This window comes from Bos taurus, chromosome 4 (assembly GCF_002263795.3).
Source record: "Bos taurus isolate L1 Dominette 01449 registration number 42190680 breed Hereford chromosome 4, ARS-UCD2.0, whole genome shotgun sequence".
NCBI classification, from domain to species: Eukaryota; Metazoa; Chordata; class Mammalia; order Artiodactyla; family Bovidae; genus Bos; species Bos taurus.
Window position 1 is genome coordinate 111,996,741 of NC_037331.1, and position 23,029 is coordinate 112,019,769.

Here is a 23,029-nt window from a genome sequence, read left to right on the forward strand (position 1 = left end):
ATGATTTCATTGTTACTTTTGGCTAAATATGAAATATTTGAGTACAATTAAGTGCAATTGATTATTAGGTCTAAAAACAGAGTGGTTTTATTTCACTGCACCTTTCATCTCTATAAATACATATTTAGTGGGATGGATTTGCAAAGTTTGTTTTGATGCATAAAGGTGGCACCTTCTTCTTTCAGATTTGGGTCGCATGTATAATCTTGTATCTAGAATCCAAGATGGCCTGGGAGAATTGAAAAAACTCCTGGAGACACACATTCATAATCAGGGTCTTGCAGCAATTGAAAAGTGTGGAGAAGCTGCATTAAATGTAAGTACTGTTCAGCTGAACACCGGTGGGACCTAACCATTCCCGGGCGTGGACTGCAGGCGGGTGTCCTGTCTGCACCTGCAGGTCTAGGGGGTAAGACTTTCGCTGGACTCTCATAGAGAACTGGCTACTGGCTCTTCAAAGTAGGAGTTTCACAAGCGTCTTTGTTTAGTAAATATCTCCATTAATTTGCCTCTGGCACTTCTTAGGCATTAAGGATGTTATTTCTTGAAATTTTTTTTTTCCTTTCATTGTTTGTCAAAATTACCATTCCTTGCACTAGAAGAGAGAAGATGATTCCATAGACAGAACAGGTTGAAGCCTCCTAGAGCCCTGGCTCTGGCACCGTGGGCCACAGGCTGCCCCATGCAGGACCTTTGGTCTGAGTACTGCTCTCCATTTGGAGACCTCAGGGCTGTTTGCTCTGGAAAGGCCCTGAGATGTATGGCATTTCTCATACAACCCCTGTCCCCACTGCCGCCCCCACTCCAGGAGGTACCAGAATATTTCTGCTGGGTTTTCTATGATTCAGTTTTTGATTTTACGTAGGAAGTATCGCGTGTTTCTGAGAGACAGGTAAGTTGTCTTCAGGTTTGTCCCTGTTGTGCGCTTTAATTTCAATCGTGTTCAGGACAGCTAACAGAGAAGAAAAGCTCCTAGAACACAGTTGGTTCTTCTGCCTGAGTCTGAAAACTTTTTGTCCCTGATTTTACTGTGTTTGGTGTAAAGTATTTCGCGTCTGTTTTCCTGTCATCTTTGGGGGCTCCTTTTCCACTTCTCATTATGGGCTTACTGCATCATTTGTTGCCACATCTGTGGATTATCAGAGGGAAGAACGTAAACACACCTTAGAGTTTATAAAACAATACAGTTCATACTTAGCGAACGGCAGAGGACAGGCTTGGTGGTGGGTGCTGTGGAAGGTCTCCAGGTTTCAGGGCAAGGTCCCACATCGAGACTCACAGTGCCGTGGGGCCCCCACCCTCAGACCCCGGGGATGGTCTGTCCAGGCTCAGATCCAGCTCTGTTGTTCACTGACCGCTGACCGCATTGCTCACTCGCTTGTGCTGTCTGTGGCTGTTAGGAAGAAAGACTAATGATGGTGACCACCTTCTAGAGGTTTTGTGAATAAAGAACACTTAATGCTTGTAAAGGGCTTCTTACATGAAAGCACGCAGTGCTCAGCAGTTGTTCTCAGGTGTCCAGTCCTGTTTTTTTTTTAATTATGTAAAAATTATATGATGATTTTTCTTACATCCAAACTCTGAGTGTTCTTTGTTGAAGAGTCTGACGCACAGACACAGGTACACACACGCACGTGTGCACGTACATGAGACTCAAAAGGGGCCACCTTGATAGATAACTTTTCAATAATGTAAGGTTTTCCCAGTTGTTAACTCAAAACCCAGTTTGGCCAGAAGGGCAGGGTAGCCATCCATTTGGCTGGAAAACATGTTTTACTGCTAATAAATCTGATGTAGGCTGAAATTTTTACAGGTTTTAAATGTGTAATGTGATTCAAATAATAATTATGTGTTACAAACATCAGAATGGCCTTAAGAACTTTCTGAAGGCATATTTTTCATAGTTAAATGGATTTGAGAATCACACGTGTTCCTGGGTACCTGGTGCCCAGGGAATTCCCCTCGTGGGGTTCCCCTCGCTTCACCCAAAGAGGAACTGGCGGTCCTCTCCCCGTGAAGTGTGGCTGAAAGCCTGAACACACGTGCTGCTTTTAGACACGCTGCGTCTTGTACCTGCTGCACCCCGAGGCCGGGGAACACTCGAGAACAAGGCTGGGGATCAGGGCTCCTCTCGGGGGACGAGGGCTTCAGGCCGAGGCAGCTCAGTGAAGTCCAGCCCACCTGCCGTCACGGGAGATTCTAGCGGAGGATAAGAGCTGTCGGCCTTCAGAGGCTGGTGACTGAGGACAGGCGTGCCCAGCCACGCCGCCCACGCCATCGGCATGCTGCACGGAGGCTCCTGGAGGACTTTAAAACCTTGTGCACCAAGGAATCGTCAGGTTTAAACTGCTTTAGAGCTGAACAGAGGATCAGATCATTGTTTTAATAGGCAGGTTTGTTTCACAGGCGAGTCCCCCCACGTCTGGCCTCTGGACAGAAGAGAGAGTGGGCGGCTGGGTCAGTCAGCACATTCCATGTTATGCTTAGGTAGACGGGCCAGAGCCCGACACGTGTGCTCAGTCGCTGGCAGTATAGTGACGGTTTGTAGGAGAATGGTCAGATACGGGAGGAGACTTGAGGGGAGCAGCCTGGAAGCAGAGCCCACACCTTCAGGTTCGTTTACAAAGATTGAAGCCCATGGCGTGGCCGGCTGGGTCCTTGGTTTTATCTGCCACAGCAACCAGCTGCATGATGGTGGCTGGTGCTGTAACTCAAAGGGCCCACGTATGCTGCAGAGAAAATTGAAGTTGTTTTCATTGATTCCGCAAGGATCTGTGACCTGGCTGAGCCCAGGGCCCTGTGCAAGGCGCCGCGCCTCTGTGCTTTCCTCGGGTCTCAGCTTGTCTTCTCAGATCTCCGTGCCCTCCTCCGCCTGCTCCAGTGACTGGATGGCGGGTCTGTTGTGAAACCTCACGTCTTCCCTCCTCCGTCCTTAGCTCAGCGGGGCAGCTGTGGGCTCGGTGCCCCCGCCTTCCCCTTTGCCCCCAGCAGCATTCATCCCCTGGGATGGAGTCATTTCCTACTGAGCCTGGACCAGCCGTGGGTCTTCACACCATCATATACGTGCTGTGCTGGACCTGCCTGGTTCTTCTCTCTGCCTAGATGTATGCCTTCTTTTTCCCCCATGTATTAAACACTTCATCTTCCAATACCCTCAAATGCCATTCCTTCCCCAAAGCCTTTCTCGACCACTCCTTGGAAATAGCATCATGTTGGACTGTTTACATGGCATTCACACTCCTTACATTTTAGATGTCTGTGTAAATGTCTCCTGCAGAGGTGGCTTTATCCACCGTTGTGCCCTCAGCCCAGCACTGTGCCTCACACAGAACACGGTCTCAGTACACTTGGGTCTTTGTGATACTCCTCTGTCTCCAGCAGGATTCAGGGGGCTTACACAGTACGTAAAAGGTGGTAGGATAAATGAAACAGAACAGCAAAATAAGGGTTGCAAACACAAGTGAAGCTGAGTGTAGAATAGTGAATGGCACTCAGAATGCATGCAGTGAGGTGGTGAGGTCTGGTCTCTTGATAGACGTGGGTCACAAATTTGCCTCCAGTGTTTTCCATCAGTACAGAAAGCCCGCTGGAAAAGACAGCAGTACTTTGATGTACGGTCAGCTCCTTGATTCACACTGATCATAAGGAACAAGCCCTCAGCTCTGAGGAATGACTCTTATCGGCATTCAAAACTGCTAACACCTTTCCTAATGGTCCATCTAAGTGAACACCAGCTATGTGACAGTCATCCACATACGACGTAAATACAAAGTAAAACTATATCAGGTCTGGATGGCTTTGTAATTTCCCTTGACACCAAAATTTTATGGCAGAATGAAGTTCAGGAAAGGAGTCAATACAGACTTGTACGTACTTGCTAATGAATACTTGATGATACCGTTGGTTTCATGTTGAATTTTTAATTAGCACTCTGTTCTGCAGAGTCTGGGCGCTATTGTTCTCTACAAAGAAGGCCTCATAAATCAGGTATAGAGAATGTTTCATTACAGTCTTCAGGGCAGAAATGGCAACAGATAAGCACAGAGTCCTCTTTGAAACTATCTTGACTGAGTGACTTCAGTCTAACTGGACCTGAAATGTAACCCAGCAAGAGTGGGCTTGTAGATACTTTGATGTCCCGCGGGGCTGTCGGTCTAATGGTGGGAGGCTGGGCTGCAGACCTGCACTGGGGCACAAGGTTGTCAACGTTTATTTGCAGGTTTGGGGAGGGAAAAGTGTTCTCCTGAGATGGAAAGGCGTTTTCAGGAGTGGCGTGGGGCTGCTGGCTCCAGGATCAGGAGTGACGGTGCTTGTAAGAGGAGCACTTAAAGTGGAGAAGGTTAAAGACAGACGTAAAATCAGGGAGCTCTGACAAGCATGTTTTTCAGCATAAGACTAAGGAGTGAGTCTGAGGCCGTATATCAGACTTGTAAAAAAAAAAGTTCTATGGTTTGGGTTGAGAAGTTGGCTTAGGTGTAATTAGAAGAACTGAATTGTGTACGAACTTAGCCCAGAATAAACAGAGTAACACGGTGCTGGGTGCTTCTGGCAGATGTAGGGTTAAATGATATATCCAAGATTCCCTTTCTCTCTGGAGTAAAATCCCAAATATAAGAACTTAGTTCTGACTCAGTCTTCCTGTGCATGGTGAGAGAAGAGAGTGATCCACTCAGAGCCACTCCTGCTTGGGAGCCCTGCATGGGGAGCATGATGCGGCTCCGTCTGGTCCAGGGGGTGGAGCACTCAGCCTCAGCCAGGTCTTCCCAGAGTACAGAGTGGGTGGGAGAAGGTACTCGACCAGCACTGCTGAATGCTGGGTGATGGATTATGGTGTCTGATTTTACTATTTCTCATTTTGAATATGTTGAAAATTTTCCATAACAAAACTTAAACAGAAAGAAAGAAAAAAAGAAATGTACTAGTTTTGATGCAGTTGATGTGGGAAAAGAGGGGACCAATGAGCTGTTTTAGGATAAAATGAAGCAGTTTTACATAGTAAGTCCAACTCATCATTTTAATTACAGAGAACTGATAACATGGTGACAATGCAGATTGGTCCAGAAAACATGCAGTTAAATTTGTCCACTCTGTCTTGCCATGGGATGAAGAGAACAACCTTTTTCTCTGAAAAACAAAAAAAAAAATACACAAATGTCCATTTTTAGTCTGTGATCACCAGGCTCTGAGGAGACTCACTGTGTCTTAGTGTAACCAGGAAGCTCCCATCTCTCCTCCACCTGTAGGGGGAACCTCAGTCCTTTCTTCCACAGGCACACCCATCAGGGGAGCCTCCTCTTACCCAAATCGGACTTTATCCCCCACACCGATCTCAATTGTGGCTTAGCCTTGCTCTGCGCCTGCCCGCCCACCCTGAAGTGGCCATGCCTGGTTCCCGGCCCAGTCAGAGGAGACCATGAACTTCTCTTGGTGTTTGAGCTCATGCCCAGCAAGGGGGGCAGCCTGAGCAGCACCCCATGACGATGCTGACCATCGTGTGATGGGGGAGGCCTTGCCGTTCAGGGTTCAGGGAGGTGCTCAGAAAATACTGGTGACGAGTCCAAGATTGGCAGCTGGGATCCTACACGGAGCCCCCAAGAGGTCTGCTGGGACAGGAAGCGGGGACGGGGCAGGTACACCTGAGAGGGCGGCCTGGGCCGGCCAGACCAGGGAGACCCCGAAGGCTAGGTCAGCGATCCACCTTAATCCCAAGGACAAGAGGAAACCAGGTTAGGCCATATAAGCCTGAAACTGACAGTATGATTTTCTTTGTTTTCTCCTTTTTTTTTAAAATGAAATTGCTACCATGTGAAAAATGGATTGAAAGGAAGAAGAACTGTTAGCATACCAGTTAGGTTTGTTAAGAGTGGTTCAGATAGAACTGACACGGCTGGTGATGGGGACGCAGAGAAGGAATGAGGCAGTTATACTGTAAAGGGCAGGGTTCGTGTCGGATGATTGTTGAAGCCGGACAGTGAATACAGGGGGCGAGTTTTACGGTTCTTTGCGATTTTTAATATATCTGAATCTTTTCTACAATAAAACGTTGACAGAAAAGAAATGTAAATAGCACTGCAGAGAGCGGCAGAACCAGGGGGCGGTCAGGCCGACTCTGATGCTTCTGAGCGTCAGGAATTCAGGAATCCCCCTGCGTCCATGGCAGGTTGTGTTAGCCGAGTGGGGACATCTGGTCTGGAGAGGAATGTACCAGCCACAGGCAGAAAGATGCCCATCACGTAGGAGTTGGATAAGGTCCCCCCACCACCCTCCCCAACCCCGGGACCAGCTTGAGTGGTGTCGTGTTTTCTTATATGCAGAGAACTCCTGCATAGTAAGAGTAATCACGCAGATTGCTAAGTACTCCATTCGTTTTTTTTTTTTTCTTTAACATCCAAAATTCGCATCTTCATGTTCTTAAAAAAGCACGCATTTCATTCAGCCAGCCTTTCCTCTGCCCTCACCTCTCTTGCTTCTGTGGCCCTGCCATCCGGGGCCCTCGGGAACAGCTCCTGCACATCACCATTTATCTCCTGGTTGCTAAATCACTCACCTTTTGAACGTTTTCTCCTCCATTAGACACTGCCGATGGCTCCTTCCTCAAACTCCTTCCTCTGTGCTACTCCCGTGCGTCCCTGTCTCCATCTGCCCTTGGCAGCTCCGAGGTGGCTTCTCTCAGGATCTCAGAAGCTAATTCAGGTCTCCAGGGCTCAGCGCCTTAGCACAGTCTTCCCTCAGGAGGTTCCATCCACACCCTCACTTCTCACCAGCCAGACTCCTGGCTGGGTCTTCTCTTGTTAGCCGAAAGGATCTGGAATTGGAGTCTGAAGGTTTCTGTTCCCTTAGAGAAGATCTGTCTTTCCATGGGGAGGAATTCATACCTGGCATTTCTTGGGACTTTATGTTTTTTCCAAATCTTGGATCTGAGAAAAATCGGTCAAGAAATAAAGATGACGGAAGAGAGTGTAGTTCACCTGCAAACATAATGGCGACATAGAGGTGCTGCTGGTTCAGAGGACGCCATTGATGAGGGTGCAGAGCGAGGGCGGGGGTGCCGAGGCGGGAACTCCGAGCTTCAGGCCGTCTCTGGGAACCAGGCTGAGGCAGAGGGGCAGTCCAGTGCCCAGTTATAAATGTGTGTGTGTCCTTCTCTGCTCCTAAGAGGCAGTCATTCTTGCAAATGAAGCAAATATTAATCTGTTTATATTCATAATACACTTTATATCAATCCTGTGAGTGATGTTCCAAGAAACAGCAAGGTTTGGAAGCAAATTAAGTCCTTAAATTGGCAGTTTTGATATGTAATTCTTTGTAATGCTGCTAATAACCTTACTGTGTGATAGTGTTTGCTGGCATTTTCCAGTGTTTGGGTACTTGTTGGAGGCGAAAGCTCTTTGTAAATACTTTAAAAGAAACAATGCCAAGAGAAAAACAGTATGAATGATGAGAAATAATTTGACATGAAGTCAGAAAACAATCTAAAATCTGAATTGGCAAAAGCAGTGTCAGTTTCAATGGCAAAACCAAAATTAAGTCAAGCGGACAGTATTTTCATTGTTAAAAAAAAAAAAAGAACTGAGTTTATATGAAGTAAGATGTGTGCTGATGGACAGGTATTTTTGGGTGCAGTCTTAGAAATCAGATCATTAATACAGAATGCAAGAACTTCTACACCTGGAATCATTCTCTGGAAACTAAGAGCGGGATTGTACAGTTAGACAGTTAATGCTGTGTGTGTGTGTTCTAAGTTTTAAGATAGAAAAATTTTTAAACATTAAATATATGTGGCATCCGCTTTCAATATTTTAAGTGATTTTTATTTGGCAGTTTTTTGTGTTAAGTTCCCTTTTAACATTTTATCAAATGTCTGCCCAGTAGAGGCCACTTTACATGTCACTAAAATGAAAATCTTGTCACAGTACTTTTATTCATAATAATAATAATAGGCCTTTCATGTTTATTATATCTTTAATAACAGAAAACCTCTGAACCTCCTGGTATAACCCTGTCACAGAAGAATGATTTAATGGTGACCCAAAATCAAGTCAGGTGTCATAGAAATGCAGAACAGTTGGAATTGGGGGAGTTGTAGTTTCTCCTTCCTGAACCAGAAGAGAAATACCTGTCGAGAATTGGGGCGCGCTGGCAGACCATTGATACCTCCCGTCAGTGATGTGCTGGCCGCGGAGCCCTGCGCTCATGCTGAGCCCCGTGTCCAGCAGCACCGCCTGGGCTCCGCCTGTCTGCTTAACCTCTCCCTGGGCCGTTTCCTCTCTGAGACTCTCAGGAGCAGGCTGCCCACATCAGGCTGGCCAGGTGCCCACCCGTGACTTTGTTTCCTCGTTTCTAGGGGGGAGGCCAACAGCCCCGACCCCGCAGTGTGACGGTCAGGCCTGCGAGCTCAGTGCGCCCTCTGACACGAGGCCAGCCCTCGGGGTCAGCCACTCTGGTCTTCGTATGACCCTGGACTGTCCCCTCCGGCCCATCCTTCCTGCCTGCCTTCTACAGCGCTCCCAAAACCTTCCCTGAGGCTGGTTCTCACATCTCCTTTCTGTTCTGTCCAGAGACTCCCAGTGGCCACCCCACCGATCGCCCAGTGCTCTGACGGTCTCCGGGCCCGGCCTTTCCCACCCTAGATCTCTACTTGTCCTCGTCCATCTTCAGATTTCCCGGGTGTACTAGTCAGACCCTCACTGCCACGTGCGACCCACCCCTGCCCTTGCCCACACGTCCTGAGACCTCAAACCTACATTATTCTTGCACTGCCTACTCAGCTAAGTTCTAAGTAACTTATTGACGGGTTTCCCCAGCCAAGAAAAAGTCCAGAATATGAAATTTTCAACAGCAAAAGTAGACAAAGCAAAGCTGTCACTTTGAAAGTTTGTTTTGTGTGGTTCGAGTTTTCAAATAATTTGAAAAATCACTTTTTTGTGTAGTTCGGAATTAGTGTTTCATTTTGAGTGCAGAGAATATATTTTCTTTTATTATATCTATGAGCAGAATGTCCTATGTATTTTGATGATGGGATGTGAAGTATTTCTTGATCTTATTTGTTAGCATCTTTGAAGAAGGAAGCAGATCTTTTGGAATATTTTCCAGTAGCATGTGAGTATACAGTCTAGTCCCCAGGAACCAACTCGTGTCTGTTTTTCTCTCTACCCAAGGACCCCAAAATGTATGTACAGACAGTGTTGGATGTGCATAAAAAATACAATGCCCTGGTGATGTCGGCGTTCAACAATGATGCTGGCTTCGTGGCCGCGCTGGACAAGGTAGGTATGCTGGCCTGTGGCTCCTTGCGGGACCGGGCGGATGGCACACGGGCCTCTGACGGTGTTTCTGTGATCTGCAGGCTTGCGGTCGCTTCATAAACAACAACGCAGTTACCAAAATGGCTCAGTCGTCTAGTAAATCCCCCGAGTTGCTGGCTCGATACTGTGACTCCCTGTTGAAGAAGAGGTACTAGTGCGTTTGTGCATTTTCTTAGTAAACCTGCTTAAAGCCTCGACCTCTAGATGAGGAGTTAAAAGTTCTGTTACGTACGTCACGTTGTAATCTTTTTGTACCTTTTGGGAAGAATACTGTAAACTGAGCACACCTTCTTTGTCCTCCTGAAAGTCATTTCACGATACGTGTTAGTGCCCACTTCACCTGTTCCTTACGGCTGTAATTTCTAACGTCTGTAATTGTAGACGGTGTGAGGGTGACCCTCCTAGCTAAAAGGCTAAAATTTGGAGCTCTATCAAATGAAAAACTTGCGTATTTTAAATACGCAGGCACTCTGGCAGAGCTTGAGTTTGTTTGGCAGGACACGCAGCTGCTTTTTTAGCCATTGTCTTTTCAGAAACTGTCTCATCGAGTCTGTTGATAGGCTGTTCTTTAGTTAAGGCAGCTGACGCAGACAGAGGGGTGGAGAGCTCCAAAGTGCGGCGCTAATGAGCGTGCGTTAGTGACTGGATGCGAGTGGGCACCAAGGGAACCTTTGAGGAGAGGGACACGGCCCCAGCCTCTAAGGGAGAAGCACGGAGCTTCTGGCCAACCGTTCTGAAGCAGGAGCACCTCTTCAGAGCCTGTTTGGTGGTTGGGTCATTTTAGATGAATTTATAGGGATCTCATTTATAGAGGACTCTAAGAGCAAAACCTTTAAATTTTTGTTTGTCCTGAAATCACTTTTCAATTAATATTTGCTCATAGCCCAGAATGAATGAATCAGTTGCTAAAGGACAGCCATCTGTTTTGTAGACATAATGACAAGTGGGAGGCCGCACTGGGGAGGGAGTTTAAAAAGCCCTCCCACTACCTTTAACTGTTAGGCCATTGAATGGCCTTTTATTTTTTCAAAGTTAAGTTCAAGCATATTGAGGAAAGCAATTAGAAAAGTGAAGCTAATTTACTTACATTTAAATGGGTTATCTTAAAGGAAAACTTGATTCAGAATGTTTTGGGAAACTTTTCATTTTTGTTGTGGATGTTCTAAATGATTATTTGGAAGGATAGTTTATGAAATAGAATATAAGATTGCCAAATGGCCACAGGTTAGAAAAGCTAACCTTCCCTCATCCACGTGCTGATCTGAAAAAAAACTCACCGTTTGAACCGCATGTGATATGGTAGTTTGGTAAAGAGGTGCTTGTTTAGTAAACATTTGCTGGGTTTTTTTTAATTAATAAAACACCATGCCTTTTAAAAATTTTCAGTTCCAAGAACCCAGAAGAAGCAGAACTCGAAGACACACTCAACCAAGTGGTAAGGTGCTGGCTAGTTACATCGGTTTTCAGGAACTTTTTCTCTGACAGATGGCTTTAAGGTTATGTATATGAGGCATCTGAAAAGTAGTAGAAACACTTATTTTATTCTAAATCCGACTTTACTTCCTGTACTGAGTTAACTTTAGCATTTGTACCTTTCTCATTAGTAATAATTCTAGACCAACTTAGTGTGATTTAAGGAGTGGATGACAGTATTAAAGATTACGGGGGCAGTATTTTCTGTCCCTCTAAATGTCAGCATACGGGGTGGGACAGACCAAGACCCACGTGTTGCCTCCTGGCCTGTGGCTGGGACCGGTCGTAAGGCGTGTGTGTGCTCTCTGGCGGCTTTCCAGATGGTGGTCTTCAAATACATCGAGGACAAGGACGTGTTTCAGAAGTTCTATGCAAAAATGTTGGCCAAGAGGCTCGTGCACCAGAACAGCGCGAGCGATGACGCCGAGGCGAGCATGATCTCCAAGCTGAAGGTAAGGCCAGCTTCTCTTGGACAGCGCAGCCTCGGACGCCGAGGCTCCCAGTCCCTCCAGGCTGTCGGCTGGGCCGAGCCATCAGCTGTGATGGCGTGGTGTGAGCGCTGCCGCTGCACACCGAGAGCCCACCATCGTTGTCGAGACGCGTCCAGGCCCCAGTCGTAGGGCTGCCTGTGCTCTCCCCGACACTCACGTGCACGCACACACAGGTTCCCAGACACAGACATGCGCCCACACATGCACACACGCGCCCTTCTGCTGCAGCTGAGCCCATCCAGCGCATCCTCTCCCAGCTCCTGTGCACAGCCCCAGCTCTGCACGCCCCCACCCCCCACCACCAGGAATTGCTCCAATTGGCATGGCCTCCACTCCACTCATATGTTTCGCCGGCCTTGAGCAAGTGGGGCTTTTCGTATTTCTCTGGGCTTGGTTGACTGTTGGTAGCCCCACATCTGCGGGAGGACAGGAAGCATCACCTTAGCTGGCTGTTGAGCGCTTTTTCTTAACTCAGCTCCCACTGCACCTGGCCTCTCAGGCACTGTTCCGTGTTTTATGGTGTATTTCACTGTGACCGGAAATCAGTTAATGAGAGTGTTACTCGGTGCAGTTTGCTGTGACAGAAAACTGTAACTGAGTGGCTCACACAGGAGAGAAGTGTTCTCAGAGCTCCAGAGGCTGCCGGGATGCGCAGGTCAAGGTCCAGGCAGCTCAGTGTCCAGTGCAGGCTCTCCGCCCCCCACCCCGCCCCTTCCCTGAGGACGCCCAGCCGGCCCACCTGGCCAACTCTTCCCCGCACAGAGGTCCACCCTCAGGACCTTTCCTAAACCTCGTTATCTCACTGCCGCCCCACCTCCGAGTACCATCAGCCTAGGACTTCAGCATAGGAGGGAGGGGGCAGCGGGCAGGTCAGCCCGCGGCAGCAGGTGAGAGCACAGACAAGCCATGTCGTCTTGGTGTTCTCATGCTCTCAGAAATCCTTGTTCTTCCTGCCCGAGTGGTAGTCACTGTGTTCTCCCACAGTTGCTGACGGTTCTGTTTACAGCTGTGTAGGTTTTGATAGCGTATGGACTTTAATCAGTGCATGTTCATAGCGTGAGCTCCTGTTACCTGCTGCAGCTTCAGTACTGCCGTTCAGCATCTTATATGTGTATGCTCCCCGTCAGACTCCCCTGTATACATCTCTGTCTCTGGAGAAGTTAATAAGGCAGTTGTCTGGGTTTATTTCAGCAAGCTTGTGGTTTTGAGTATACCTCTAAACTTCAGCGGATGTTTCAAGACATTGGTGTAAGCAAAGATTTGAACGAGCAGTTCAAAAAGCACCTAACGAACTCCGAGCCACTTGACTGTGAGTATCCCTGGGTTCCCGAGCTTCCTTGACCATGCAGGGCTCTTGGCGGAGGCGGCGCTCTTTGTAGCAAGTGCGAGAGACAGCAGCTTTATCAGAAATTCAGGGCCAGGCACACAGGAAGTCCGCCCCCCACGCACCCCCGGCCTCCTGCCTCCTGGGTGATGACAGGAGGTGAAGCCGGGGAAGGGGGTTGGCGTTTCCCCGAGGGGCCGAGCCGGTGGGAGTCTTGTGTTCAGGTCCTGAGCCCTGACTTCTTCCACTGGCTGGCGCGGCCGCCTCACCCTGGCCGGTCACCAGCTCAGGGCACCACTTACAGTTTAAGTTTCAGTTAACGTTTCTTCACTTTAGTCTGATTCCATTCTAGCAGTTTCTTCTATTATAAGAAACTTCTGTGGCCATACAGATGACCAGTCAAAACCTGGCTCCTTGATTGCCACTGGGGGTCAGGACAGGCTGGTGTCAGGACACACAGAGGCCCACTGGGCTCCCGCGAGGTCTGACTGCAGCAGGTTTCGCTGACATCATCATATGGTGATTCTCTTGTTTTTAAATGAAGAATGAGGCTGTACTTGCCCCAAATCGAAAGCACCATTCCATTGTAAAACTTGACCGTGGTGCCAGCAGACTTGTTGTCGGCCGTCTGCAGTGATGACATTTTGGTATAATATATAGATTATACGTGTATTAGATACATACAGTCTTTGTGCTGTGCACAGAGTCATCAGTGCCACACAAAGCATACGAAGTCGGCTGACTTGGGCTTCTCATTGTCTTGAGTTTGAGGCTCTCGGGCCATCCAGCCTGAGGAACTCAGGTGTGCCCTGAGTGGACTGAGCGTATTGGTGGCTGAAAACCAGAGCAGATGAAGCCAAACAGGCACATGGTGTTAAAATTCTGAGTTAGACGAGGAATGGAAGACTCACTCTTTGCAGAAGAGAATTTGTGGCTCTTTTTCCCTTTACTTCCCAGGTGGCTCAGCCAGTAAAGAATCTGCCTGCAATGCGGGAGATCCCTGGGTAGGAAAGATCCCCTGGAGAAAGGAATGGCAACCCACTCCAGTATTCTTGTCTGGAGAATCCCCGTGGACAGAGGAGCCTGGTGTGCTATAGTCCATGGGGCTGCAAAGTCAGACACAACTGAGCGACTAACACTTTCCCTTTACGAAATTTAATTGAAATTTAGTGTGTTTCATCCTTAGTTTTATATTAAAGCAGGATTTTTCACTTAGTATGTTTTTCTTTTAATAAAAAGCAATTTAAGTTTACCTGCTCTGTTGGCATTTTCCAGTTTATAAGGCTAATGTATTCCTGAACTTTCCCCCTCCCCCAGTGGATTTCAGTATTCAAGTGCTGAGTTCCGGATCGTGGCCCTTTCAGCAGTCTTGCACGTTTGCCTTGCCGTCGGAGGTAAGGATGGGTTCCTCTTCTGTTCCCTTGGTGTTGGGCAGGGGTAAGGAGGGGCCCCTTCATGGCAGCGTGTCCGCAGAAGGCCTTCCTGCTGGCCGAGCCGCGCCCAGGCAGCCCTGAGCACTGGCCGGCGTGGGGTCGGGAGGTGGCACCTCCGGTCCCACCCAGCGGTGGTGGTTACTCTCAGAAAGTAGGACCTCGTAGTTCTGTGATGAACGCCATCCTGATCCCTACTTGTCTTGAACTAGAGACTTTTTTTTAATTGTACTTTCAAACGTGTAAATTAATGGACTTCTGCAAGATAATAAACACTTGATATTTGTAGTTCACTTTTATGTCAGCATTTTGTCCTGTAAACTAGGGCCAGTGTTTGTGTTTAGAGATGTTGACCGTAGGATGTGTTGAGGTACATGTTTCACAAGTGCTCTCCCCACTTTGTACGCAGCTGGAACGGAGTTACCAGCGATTCACAGCCTTTTACGCCAGCCGTCACAGTGGCAGAAAATTGACGTGGTTATATCAACTGTCAAAAGGAGAATTAGTAACAAACTGCTTCAAAAACAGATACACTTTGCAGGTAAGATCACTTTTTATTTTGGAGGTTGGGTTGGTTGGTTTGTTTAATATAAATGAAGATAAGATGAATTATAGAAATCCAACAGTAACATGCAACAGAATCTAGAGTTAAGCTTCTGCAAAATAATACTGAGGTTAAATACCTTGAATTTTATGAGTCGGAGAGGTGAGTTCTCTGTAGCTAAGGGAGAAGTTACTCAGTAATGCTGAACCTCACTTTTCTCCTCCACAAAAGTGGCGGGGGGGCGGTTAGTGTTTGGACTTTGTGTGTGGTGTGAAGACTAAGTGAAATTGAATGTATTTTAATAAGTGTTTGAGGGCTTCCCTGGTGGCTCAGCAGTAAAGAGTCTGCCTGCCAATGTAAGAGACGCAGGTTCAATACCTGATTCAGGAAGATAGGTTGGAGGGGGAAATGGCAGCCCACTCCAGGCTTCCCGTTCTTGCCTGGGAAATCCCATCGACAGAGGAGCCTGGGTGGCTGCAGTCCCTGGGGTCGCAGAGTGTCATTGACATAGCTTCTGCTTGACACACACTAAGTGTTCAGATATTAGCTTTAAAAGCTGGAGTTTCATGTATCTAATTATGATAATAGCTCTCTTCCTTTGACGGGGCAGTTTCATGTTAACAGCAGCCTCAGTGCTCGCTCACCATGGTGCTGAGCACCACGCAATGGTAACTGTCACTTGGTTTCCGGTTTATCGCTGAGAAGCCAAGCATCAGCCTGGCGAAAGGACCTCCTCTGGCTCCTGACTGATAAGAGCCAAAGTTTCCGTTAAGATCTTGTCCTTTAAAGATTCCATCTTGAAGAGGGTTCACTTGTGTGCTTATAAGCTTATAAAAGCAATTATAAATCTATAAGTGTTAAGAAACTTCTGACTGCATTTTGCAGACTCAACCTGCTCACTATACTTTGAGTAATTCTGCTCTGATAAACTAAAGTGTCTGATACTCCGTTACACCAGTCCAGAGATCTTTATCAGCTTGAATATGGATTTCTATACAGCTAACCCTTGAGCAGCGTGGCAGTTTGGGGCACCGACCCCCTGGGCAGTTGAAAATCTGCACAAAACTTAGAGTCAGCACCTCACATCCAACAGTTTCCTTATATCTTCAGATTCAACAAACCTCACATCTGTAGCACTGTCCTATTTACTGTTGGGGGCGTGGAATCCAACGATAAATGGACCCACACAGTTCAAACCCATATCAAGGGTCCCCTATGCAATTGAAATTGTTTTCTTTCTTCCCAAGTATACATAGAAGAATCTCTGAGTTCAGACTTCATTACCTAAAATTTTAGTGCCCCCTCACTTTGGATCAGTAGACATGTAAACTTTATTGAGATCATTTACATAAAAAGACACCCCATCTTAAGTATTCAGTTTGCGTCATTCAAAGGTCCACTGTATTTACATAGACAAAACATGTGGAAGAAAATGCAGAATCCTCGAGTGTCTGTAAAGGTGGGGAGTGGCGTCTTTCAGGAAGAAGCAGATCGTGGTGGAATTGTTAGATGGGTGTTACTCCCGCTTAATGGATGGGCTTTGTTTTTTGCGTCTATTCAGAGCACTGGTTTCCTAAGTAAGTTCTTTTGGGAGTTGCCCAGCATTTAGCTCTTTCCTCTCTTTCCTTCGCATGGGGCCCCGAAGGCATCCACATTCCAGATGGCCATCCTGCTCCAGTATAACACAGAGGACGCCTATGCCGTGCAGCAGCTGACGGACAGCACCCAGATCAAAATGGTATCCCAGCCTCTGCGTCCTGGGGAGGGGAAGGACCCTGAATAGGCTCTTCTTCCAGGGCTCAATACATGATGTGTTAAAAGCTTAATTTTTAAACTCAGTGTAACATATACCTACACACGCACATGTCCACATGGCTCGCTTTTCTCTCACTCATTTAGCTTGTTCTCAGCCCTCTTTCCAGCTAAGCTTTCCCTTACTAAACTTAAATTTTCACCAAATGTTATCCTTCCTGCTAATCTTTTTTTATTGAGTTACATTTCACATAACATTGAATTCACCATTTTGTATGACTCAGTGGTTTTTCACAGGGTTGTACAACCACCATTGTCATACAAATCCAAAACATTTCCATCAGCGTAAAAAGAAACCAGTAACTGTTAGCAATTATTACTCTTTACCTTCATCTTTTTGTGACGGAAAAAATACATTCAAGTATACGGAGGGACCACATCGTGTCTATCCATTTATCGGTTGATGGACATTTGGGTTGATCCTACTTTTTGCTTATTACGAGTAACACTCCTGTGAACATGTGTGTGCAGGTCTTTGGATGGACGTACTTCCAGTTCTCCCGGGTATAAACCTAGCTGCGGGATTACAGTCATGATAACTTACATGTTCTCCCGGGTATAAACCTAGCTGCGGGATTACAGTCATGATAACTTACATGTTCTCCCGGGTATAAACCTAGCTGCGAGATTACAGTCATGATAACTTACATGTTCTCCCGGGTATAAACCTAGCTGCGGGATTACAGTCATGATAACTTACATGTTCTCCCGGGTATAAACCTAGCTGCGGAATTACAGTCATGATAACTTACATTTATCTTCTGGAGGAACTGCCAGGCTGTTCCACAGTGGCTACCCCAGCTTGTGTTCTCAGCAGCAGTGTGTGAGAGTTCCACTCTCTTCATCCTTGCCAGCACGGTGCTCACCCATTTTAGTGGATATGAAGCAGCGTCTCATTGTGCTTACCTGCGTATCCCTAATGATGTTTATGCCCACTTTTAATTGGGTTACTTGTCGTTTTGTTGAGTTGTAAGAAGTCTTCTATTCTGTGTAGTAGACCCTTTCCGGATAAATGATTTACAGGTATTCCCTCTACTCCGGGCTTTCATTTTCTTGATCACGCACATGGTTTTAATTTTGATGCAGCCCACTTTATTTTTCTTCTGTTGCTTACGCTTTTGGTGTCAGACATCTAAGGAATCATCGCCTAATCCAAGGTCAAAGATTGTTCTTCCCTGTTTTTTCTTGAAGTACAGTTGGCTTATTGTTGAAGTATAACAAGTATAAATTAATATGTTAGTTTCAGCTGTACATCATAGTGATTGGATATTTTTATACATGTGTTTCCCCTATTGGTTGGTACTGGCAACCTTGTCGAAAATCAGTTGGTTCTAGATGTTATTTCTAGATTCTCAGTTCTTTTCCACTGATCTAAATGTCTCTTCTTATGCCAGTACCACATTGTCTTTTTGTAATAAGTTTTGGAATTGAGACATCCAACTTTGTTCTTTATCAAACTTGAGTTAGGTGTTCTGGGTCCCTCATATTTCCGTATAAATTTCAGAATTAGCTTGTCCGTTTCTGCAAAATAGGCAGTTGGAATTGTGGTGGCGATTGTATTAAATCTGTAGGTTGTTTTGGGAGAATTGCCACCCTAACAATATCCAGTCTTCTAATCTGTGAACATGGATGTCTTTCTCTGTTTATTCAGATTGTCTGCAATTTCTTTTAACTGTGTTTCAGGTTTTTATCATGCAAGCCTTTTTACATTTATTTGGTTAAATTTACTCCTAAGTATTAAGTTTGATACTTTGGTGAAATTTACTCCACTGAGTATTCTATTAAGTTTGATGCTGTTGTTAATGAAATTGTGAATTCGTTGCTGGTGTACAGAAATACAGTTACCTGTTGGATCTTGTATGCTGCAGTCTTGCTGAATGCATTTGTTCTGGTACTTTTTGTATGGATTCTTTAGGACTTTTTAACTATGCAGTCATGTCATCTATAAATGCGAGTAGTTTTGCTACTGACTTGTACTCCTTGGGTGTCTGTTTTGTTGCTTGCTTGCCGTGGATAGGACTTCCTGTGCAGCCCTGAGCTGAAGCGGTGAGCACAGGCATCCTTGTCTTGTTCTGACCTTGAGGGAAAGCTTGCGGCTTGTCACTGTGAGTTTTTCTTAGATGCAGACATTCCCTTCTGTTTCTACAGTGTTTTGTTTTTTAGCGTTTTCATCATGAAGGAGTGTTGGGTTTTGTTTAAATGGTCTTGCTTCTATTACGATGACTGTGCTTTTGTCTATTGATGTGTGTTGTGTCGATTGTTTTTTTAAATGTTGAACCACCCTTACATTCTTGGGATAAATACCACTTGGTCATGGTATATAATACTGTTTATATGCTGCTGGGTTTGGTTCGCTGGAATTTTCTCGAGGATTTTTGCTTCTTTATTCATAGGGAGCTTGGTCTGCCATTTTCTTGTGATAGCTTTGTCTGGTTTTGGTGTCAGGGTAATATTGGCCTCATGGAACGTGAATTAGGAAAGTCATTTATTTTTGCGTCATGCTTCAAATTAGCCCAGAATACATTTTCAAGTTCTAATAACACAAGAATTTGCTTCTGTGCACATGAGTCTCTTTTTTTCCTTCCCTATTCCTCACCAGGAGGAGGAGGCTTCAGTTACGGTGGAGGCTCAGGTTGCCCCCAGACCACAGGGAGGGCTCTGCTCTCGGGAACTCCCTTTTCGGAGCTGGGTGGCCCCCCGCTCCACTGTTCAGCCTCCGTCCCTCAGCCAGCTGTTCCCCACTTCCCTCTCCTCTCCTGCACGAGGGCTGTTGGCTGCTCAGTCACTCTGGCTCGTGAAGACAGCCTCTGTGGCCGTGCCACGGGCGTGGCCACCTCATCCTCATCCGGCTCCGGGCCGGTCAGCACACCCGGAGGCCTCTCCAGCTGGGCCTCGCCTGGGCCAAAATGGTCTTCCTTTAAGGGCAGGGGGACACGTGAGTGTCCCGGCGGCTGTCCCGCTGTGTGGGGTCCCGAAGCTGGGGCGCTAGAGGAGAGCTGAGACAGGACAGACCACCCGCTCTCTGCGCGCAGAGGCGGCCCGGGGGCATAGGTTCACCAGAGTCGAGTCAGCAGCAGGGTCTCGGGCACCACCTCTGTCGTGTTTGTGAACAGAAGGTGCGTGCAAGGCTGCTGAAGCTCCTGCCCATTCTTTTCAGTGCTGTGTCCAAGATGCAGTCAAGGAGTCAATCTTAAACGTTCTAGTCTTTATTAGTCGAGTTGTGAGTTTTAATACTGGGTGATCAAGAGCAGAAAGGGGTTGCTGCCACTTTTCGGAGTAGGTTTGGGGAGCCGCTGAGGGGCGCGGCCCTCTTTTCCCTCTGGACATATTCTTCTACTTGGGTCATTAATTTTTCCCCAAAAATGGACTCTGTGGGATTGGCTGTGGTTGTTACTGCAAAGAAAAAAATGTATTTTTCTCTTTAATTGCAGGACATTTTGGCACAAGTCCTACAGATTTTATTGAAGTCCAAGTTATTGGTACGTCTTTGTTCTTTGAACGTTAAACTGGAAGAAAGCCGTTTCCTGAGATGATGTACTAACAGTTGTTCTCTTACAGGTCTTGGAAGATGAAAACGCAAATGTTGATGAGGTGGAATTGAAGCCAGATACCTTAATAAAATTATATCTTGGTTATAAAAAGTAAGGAAAATCTGCTAAGTAGATGGTCCTAGGCCGCAGACTCACCCCCTGACCCCAAGCGCACACACGGGTGTCACCGCACACGGGGCTGAGCCCAGTGCCGGCCTCTGCCGGGGCCTTTGACCTCTCTGGCCATCCCGGGTGCTTCTCCAGTTGACTCTCAGTTTTCGGGGTTCTCTTCATTTGGTAAACAGCTCACCTAGAAAGCCTGGCCCTCTGTGCCCCCATGTCCTCATGTTATTTCACTTGGCAGTTGGGGAGAGCAGGTTACGGAGCTGAATTTCCTGGGACACAGCCGTCCCGTTGCTGGCAGAGTAGGACCCCGCCCCGTAGAGAACTAGGGGGCCTTTCACAGAGATGACATGGAAACGGCCTGGGGAGGCGGGAGGTTGTCGGTCACGATCTCCACCCTCTGTCTGGTGGGCAGAGCCCCTCTTTTAAGACCGAAAATAGAAAGCAGCTTTACTGCATGTCTTTGAAAGCAATAGTGACTGGTCTCCTCGATTTTCTTGACAGTAAAAAATTAAGGGTTAACATCAATGTGCCCATGAAAACGGAACAGAAGCAGGAACAGGAAACCACACACAAAAACATCGAGGAAGATCGAAAACTACTGATCCAGGTGACCAGGGCCGGCCCCTGGCGTGGCAGGCGGGTTGCTCGCAGCTGGGGGGCGCTTCCCTCGGGCTGTGTGTTGCCTGGGACTTGGGAGAGGCGGCCTGGATGATGGATGGTTCTGGGTGGAGTAGATGCAATGATGAAACAGATGAGAGCAGTGAGTCCATAAAACGGGCGGGAGCGAGGCTTGTCTGGTGGAGCTCAAGTGCCGTCTGTGGCTTTGAGGCCTGAATTTTTCCTCATTTTAAATGTGTACTCTAGTTGGGTTAAATTACTAAAATTGCTGCTCACGGAACCAAAACACTTGAACGTTTGTTGCGTTGGCCCCGAAACAAGCAGATAGAATCTGCCCCCTGTGTCCTTGGACCTTCACTGTGTTCGTTCCCTGTTCGGAACCCAGTCTTGCACACAGAGCGCACCCTGCAGCCTTATTGCTGCTGCTACTGCTGCTAAGTCGCTTCAGTCGTATCCGACTGTGTGCGACCCCATAGACAGCCTTACTGCTACTTCTCATTACAGGTAAGTTCTGGTTAACTCTGTGGAAAACAAGGTCTGTTTTTCATTCCTTGGTCACATAGGCGGCTATTGTGAGAATTATGAAAATGAGGAAGGTCCTAAAACACCAGCAGTTACTTGGAGAAGTCCTGACTCAGCTGTCCTCAAGATTCAAGCCCCGGGTCCCAGTAATTAAGGTACAGGAATCCCCCAGCAGCAGGATTCAGATGATTATTATCTCAGGAGACAAAAAGAGGCGATGACTGTCACGGAGGAGCTTGGCTTAGTCACGTAGAATAGGTTTCCACAAAAGAAAACAGGCCGAATTCTGAAACGGTCATTTTGAGACGTGCAAAATCCTCAGCATTCCCCTTGCTGAGCTGCTCAGAGCGAACAGCGCCGGCCCGGGAGCTTCCTGCGTGTGCGGAGCCCGGCGGGAGTCTCGTCCCGCGGACGTGGCTCCTCCTGGGGCCCCCGGGGGCCCTGCAGCCCCGGGACACCGACCCCCGGGGTCGTTTCACACAGAAACCGGGCGGCTCCTTCCCCTTCTGAGACCCGAGGGCGGCAGGTTGAGGGGGGCGGTGGGAGACCCTGGGGTGAGGCGCCCCAGGGCGAGGGGGCTCTGCGGGAAGTGAGACGGCGCCCCCCTCAGAGGAGGGGACCCCTGGGAAGGGTGGGAGAATCCCTCTTTCTTCCGTCGGTAAATGTGCTTTTCTCTCTCTTCGTGGCCTCCCTCCTCGGAACACCACGCCCAGAAATGCATTGACATTCTGATCGAGAAGGAGTATCTGGAGCGAGTGGACGGGGAGAAGGACACCTACAGCTACCTGGCCTAACCCAGGGGTCTGAGCGCGGGCGCAGCCCCTCAGCCGCGGGGACGGCAGCCCCGAGCGCGGCGGCCGCGCCCCTGGACGCCCGCCTGGCCCCAGGGCCAGGCCCCCGGCGCGGGCTCGGGCCCCGGAGCTGCTCAGGACCGGCACACTTCACGTCTGTACATACGGACACCGACGCCATTTAACCTAATTTAAGACCGGAGGGGGTACATCCCGCGCCGAGGGCTGCATGCGTCTGCATCCGGATCACCATTGGCCACGCGAGCCCCAGCTGCCGGCCGGGGCCCCTCGGAGGCCGGCAGTCCTGGAGAGCGGGTCTGGAGGGACCCACGTGTAATCTGCTATGAGAAAACCATTTGTATAGTGTGTTTCATTTTTTAATGTGTGAAAATAAAGAAAGTTAAAGGATTTCTGTACAAGTCGCATTGGGTTTTTGTTTTAGGTTTTACTAATTTCTATCTGTAAATAAAAGATATAATGATTGTGCAAACGGGCCTTCCCTGGTGTCTTCCTGAGGCCCCGAGGGCCGCCCTGCCGAGAGGGAACACGTTTGAGCTTTGGCCGTCCAAGCGCTTGTCGCCTTCTCCCGGAGGGTTTGCCTTCATTCCCCTGACTGCCTCCAGTGACCGACGCCCCGCGGCTTCCCTGCGGACCCTTGTGGTGCTGGCCAGGGTCAGCCAGTCGCCTTCTGGAAGAGTGGCCGCGGATCACGGGAGTTCGTCTGAGTCAGGCACACCAGCGCCTCCCTTTCGCCTCCTGCCCATTTTGACTCCTCGTCTGTGGTCCCGGCTGGTTGGCTTGCAGCCCCTGTGCGGTCACTTCCCAGCCTGAAGACAGAAGGAACAGGAGGCGGGAGCAGAAGGCCCGGGCTGGTTTAGTCTTTTGGGCTTCTTGGTCCATTAAAACTACACGCGGCTCTCCTGACCGGAGACGTGGACGTGCTTCTCAACACCTGTGCCGTCTCTACCTGCCCTGAGGCCTGCTTCTGAAAGCAGGGCCAGAGGAAGACACCCAAGCTACTATGTCCTTCCAGTTTTTTGGACCAATCTGGCACCTAACAGGT

The 23,029-nt window shown here is 48.0% G+C and overlaps 1 protein-coding gene across 9 annotated transcripts in view; it reads left to right on the forward strand.

Moving 5' to 3' along the window:
- The window catches only part of CUL1 (cullin 1), an 88,216-nt gene extending 65,760 nt beyond the window's left edge, over window positions 1–22,456 (forward strand). For 8 of the 9 annotated variants that reach the window (XM_024990518.2, XM_059885426.1, XM_059885428.1 and 5 more), the window contains 14 exons: window positions 186–316; window positions 9,159–9,266; window positions 9,347–9,453; window positions 10,692–10,740; window positions 11,099–11,230; window positions 12,461–12,578; window positions 13,911–13,987; window positions 14,433–14,564; window positions 16,213–16,305; window positions 19,811–19,858; window positions 19,938–20,020; window positions 20,537–20,642; window positions 21,217–21,330; window positions 21,889–22,374. In XM_024990518.2, the coding sequence (XP_024846286.1) occupies window positions 186–316; window positions 9,159–9,266; window positions 9,347–9,453; window positions 10,692–10,740; window positions 11,099–11,230; window positions 12,461–12,578; window positions 13,911–13,987; window positions 14,433–14,564; window positions 16,213–16,305; window positions 19,811–19,858; window positions 19,938–20,020; window positions 20,537–20,642; window positions 21,217–21,330; window positions 21,889–21,969 (1,379 nt within the window). In that variant the 3' untranslated portion in view covers window positions 21,970–22,374. Of the gene's footprint in view, window positions 1–185; window positions 317–9,158; window positions 9,267–9,346; window positions 9,454–10,691; window positions 10,741–11,098; window positions 11,231–12,460; window positions 12,579–13,910; window positions 13,988–14,432; window positions 14,565–16,212; window positions 16,306–19,810; window positions 19,859–19,937; window positions 20,021–20,536; window positions 20,643–21,216; window positions 21,331–21,888 lie in introns of all 9 variants that reach the window. The other variant, NM_001193233.1, reaches the window with a different exon arrangement.
- Window positions 22,457–23,029: the final 573 nt, after the last annotated feature.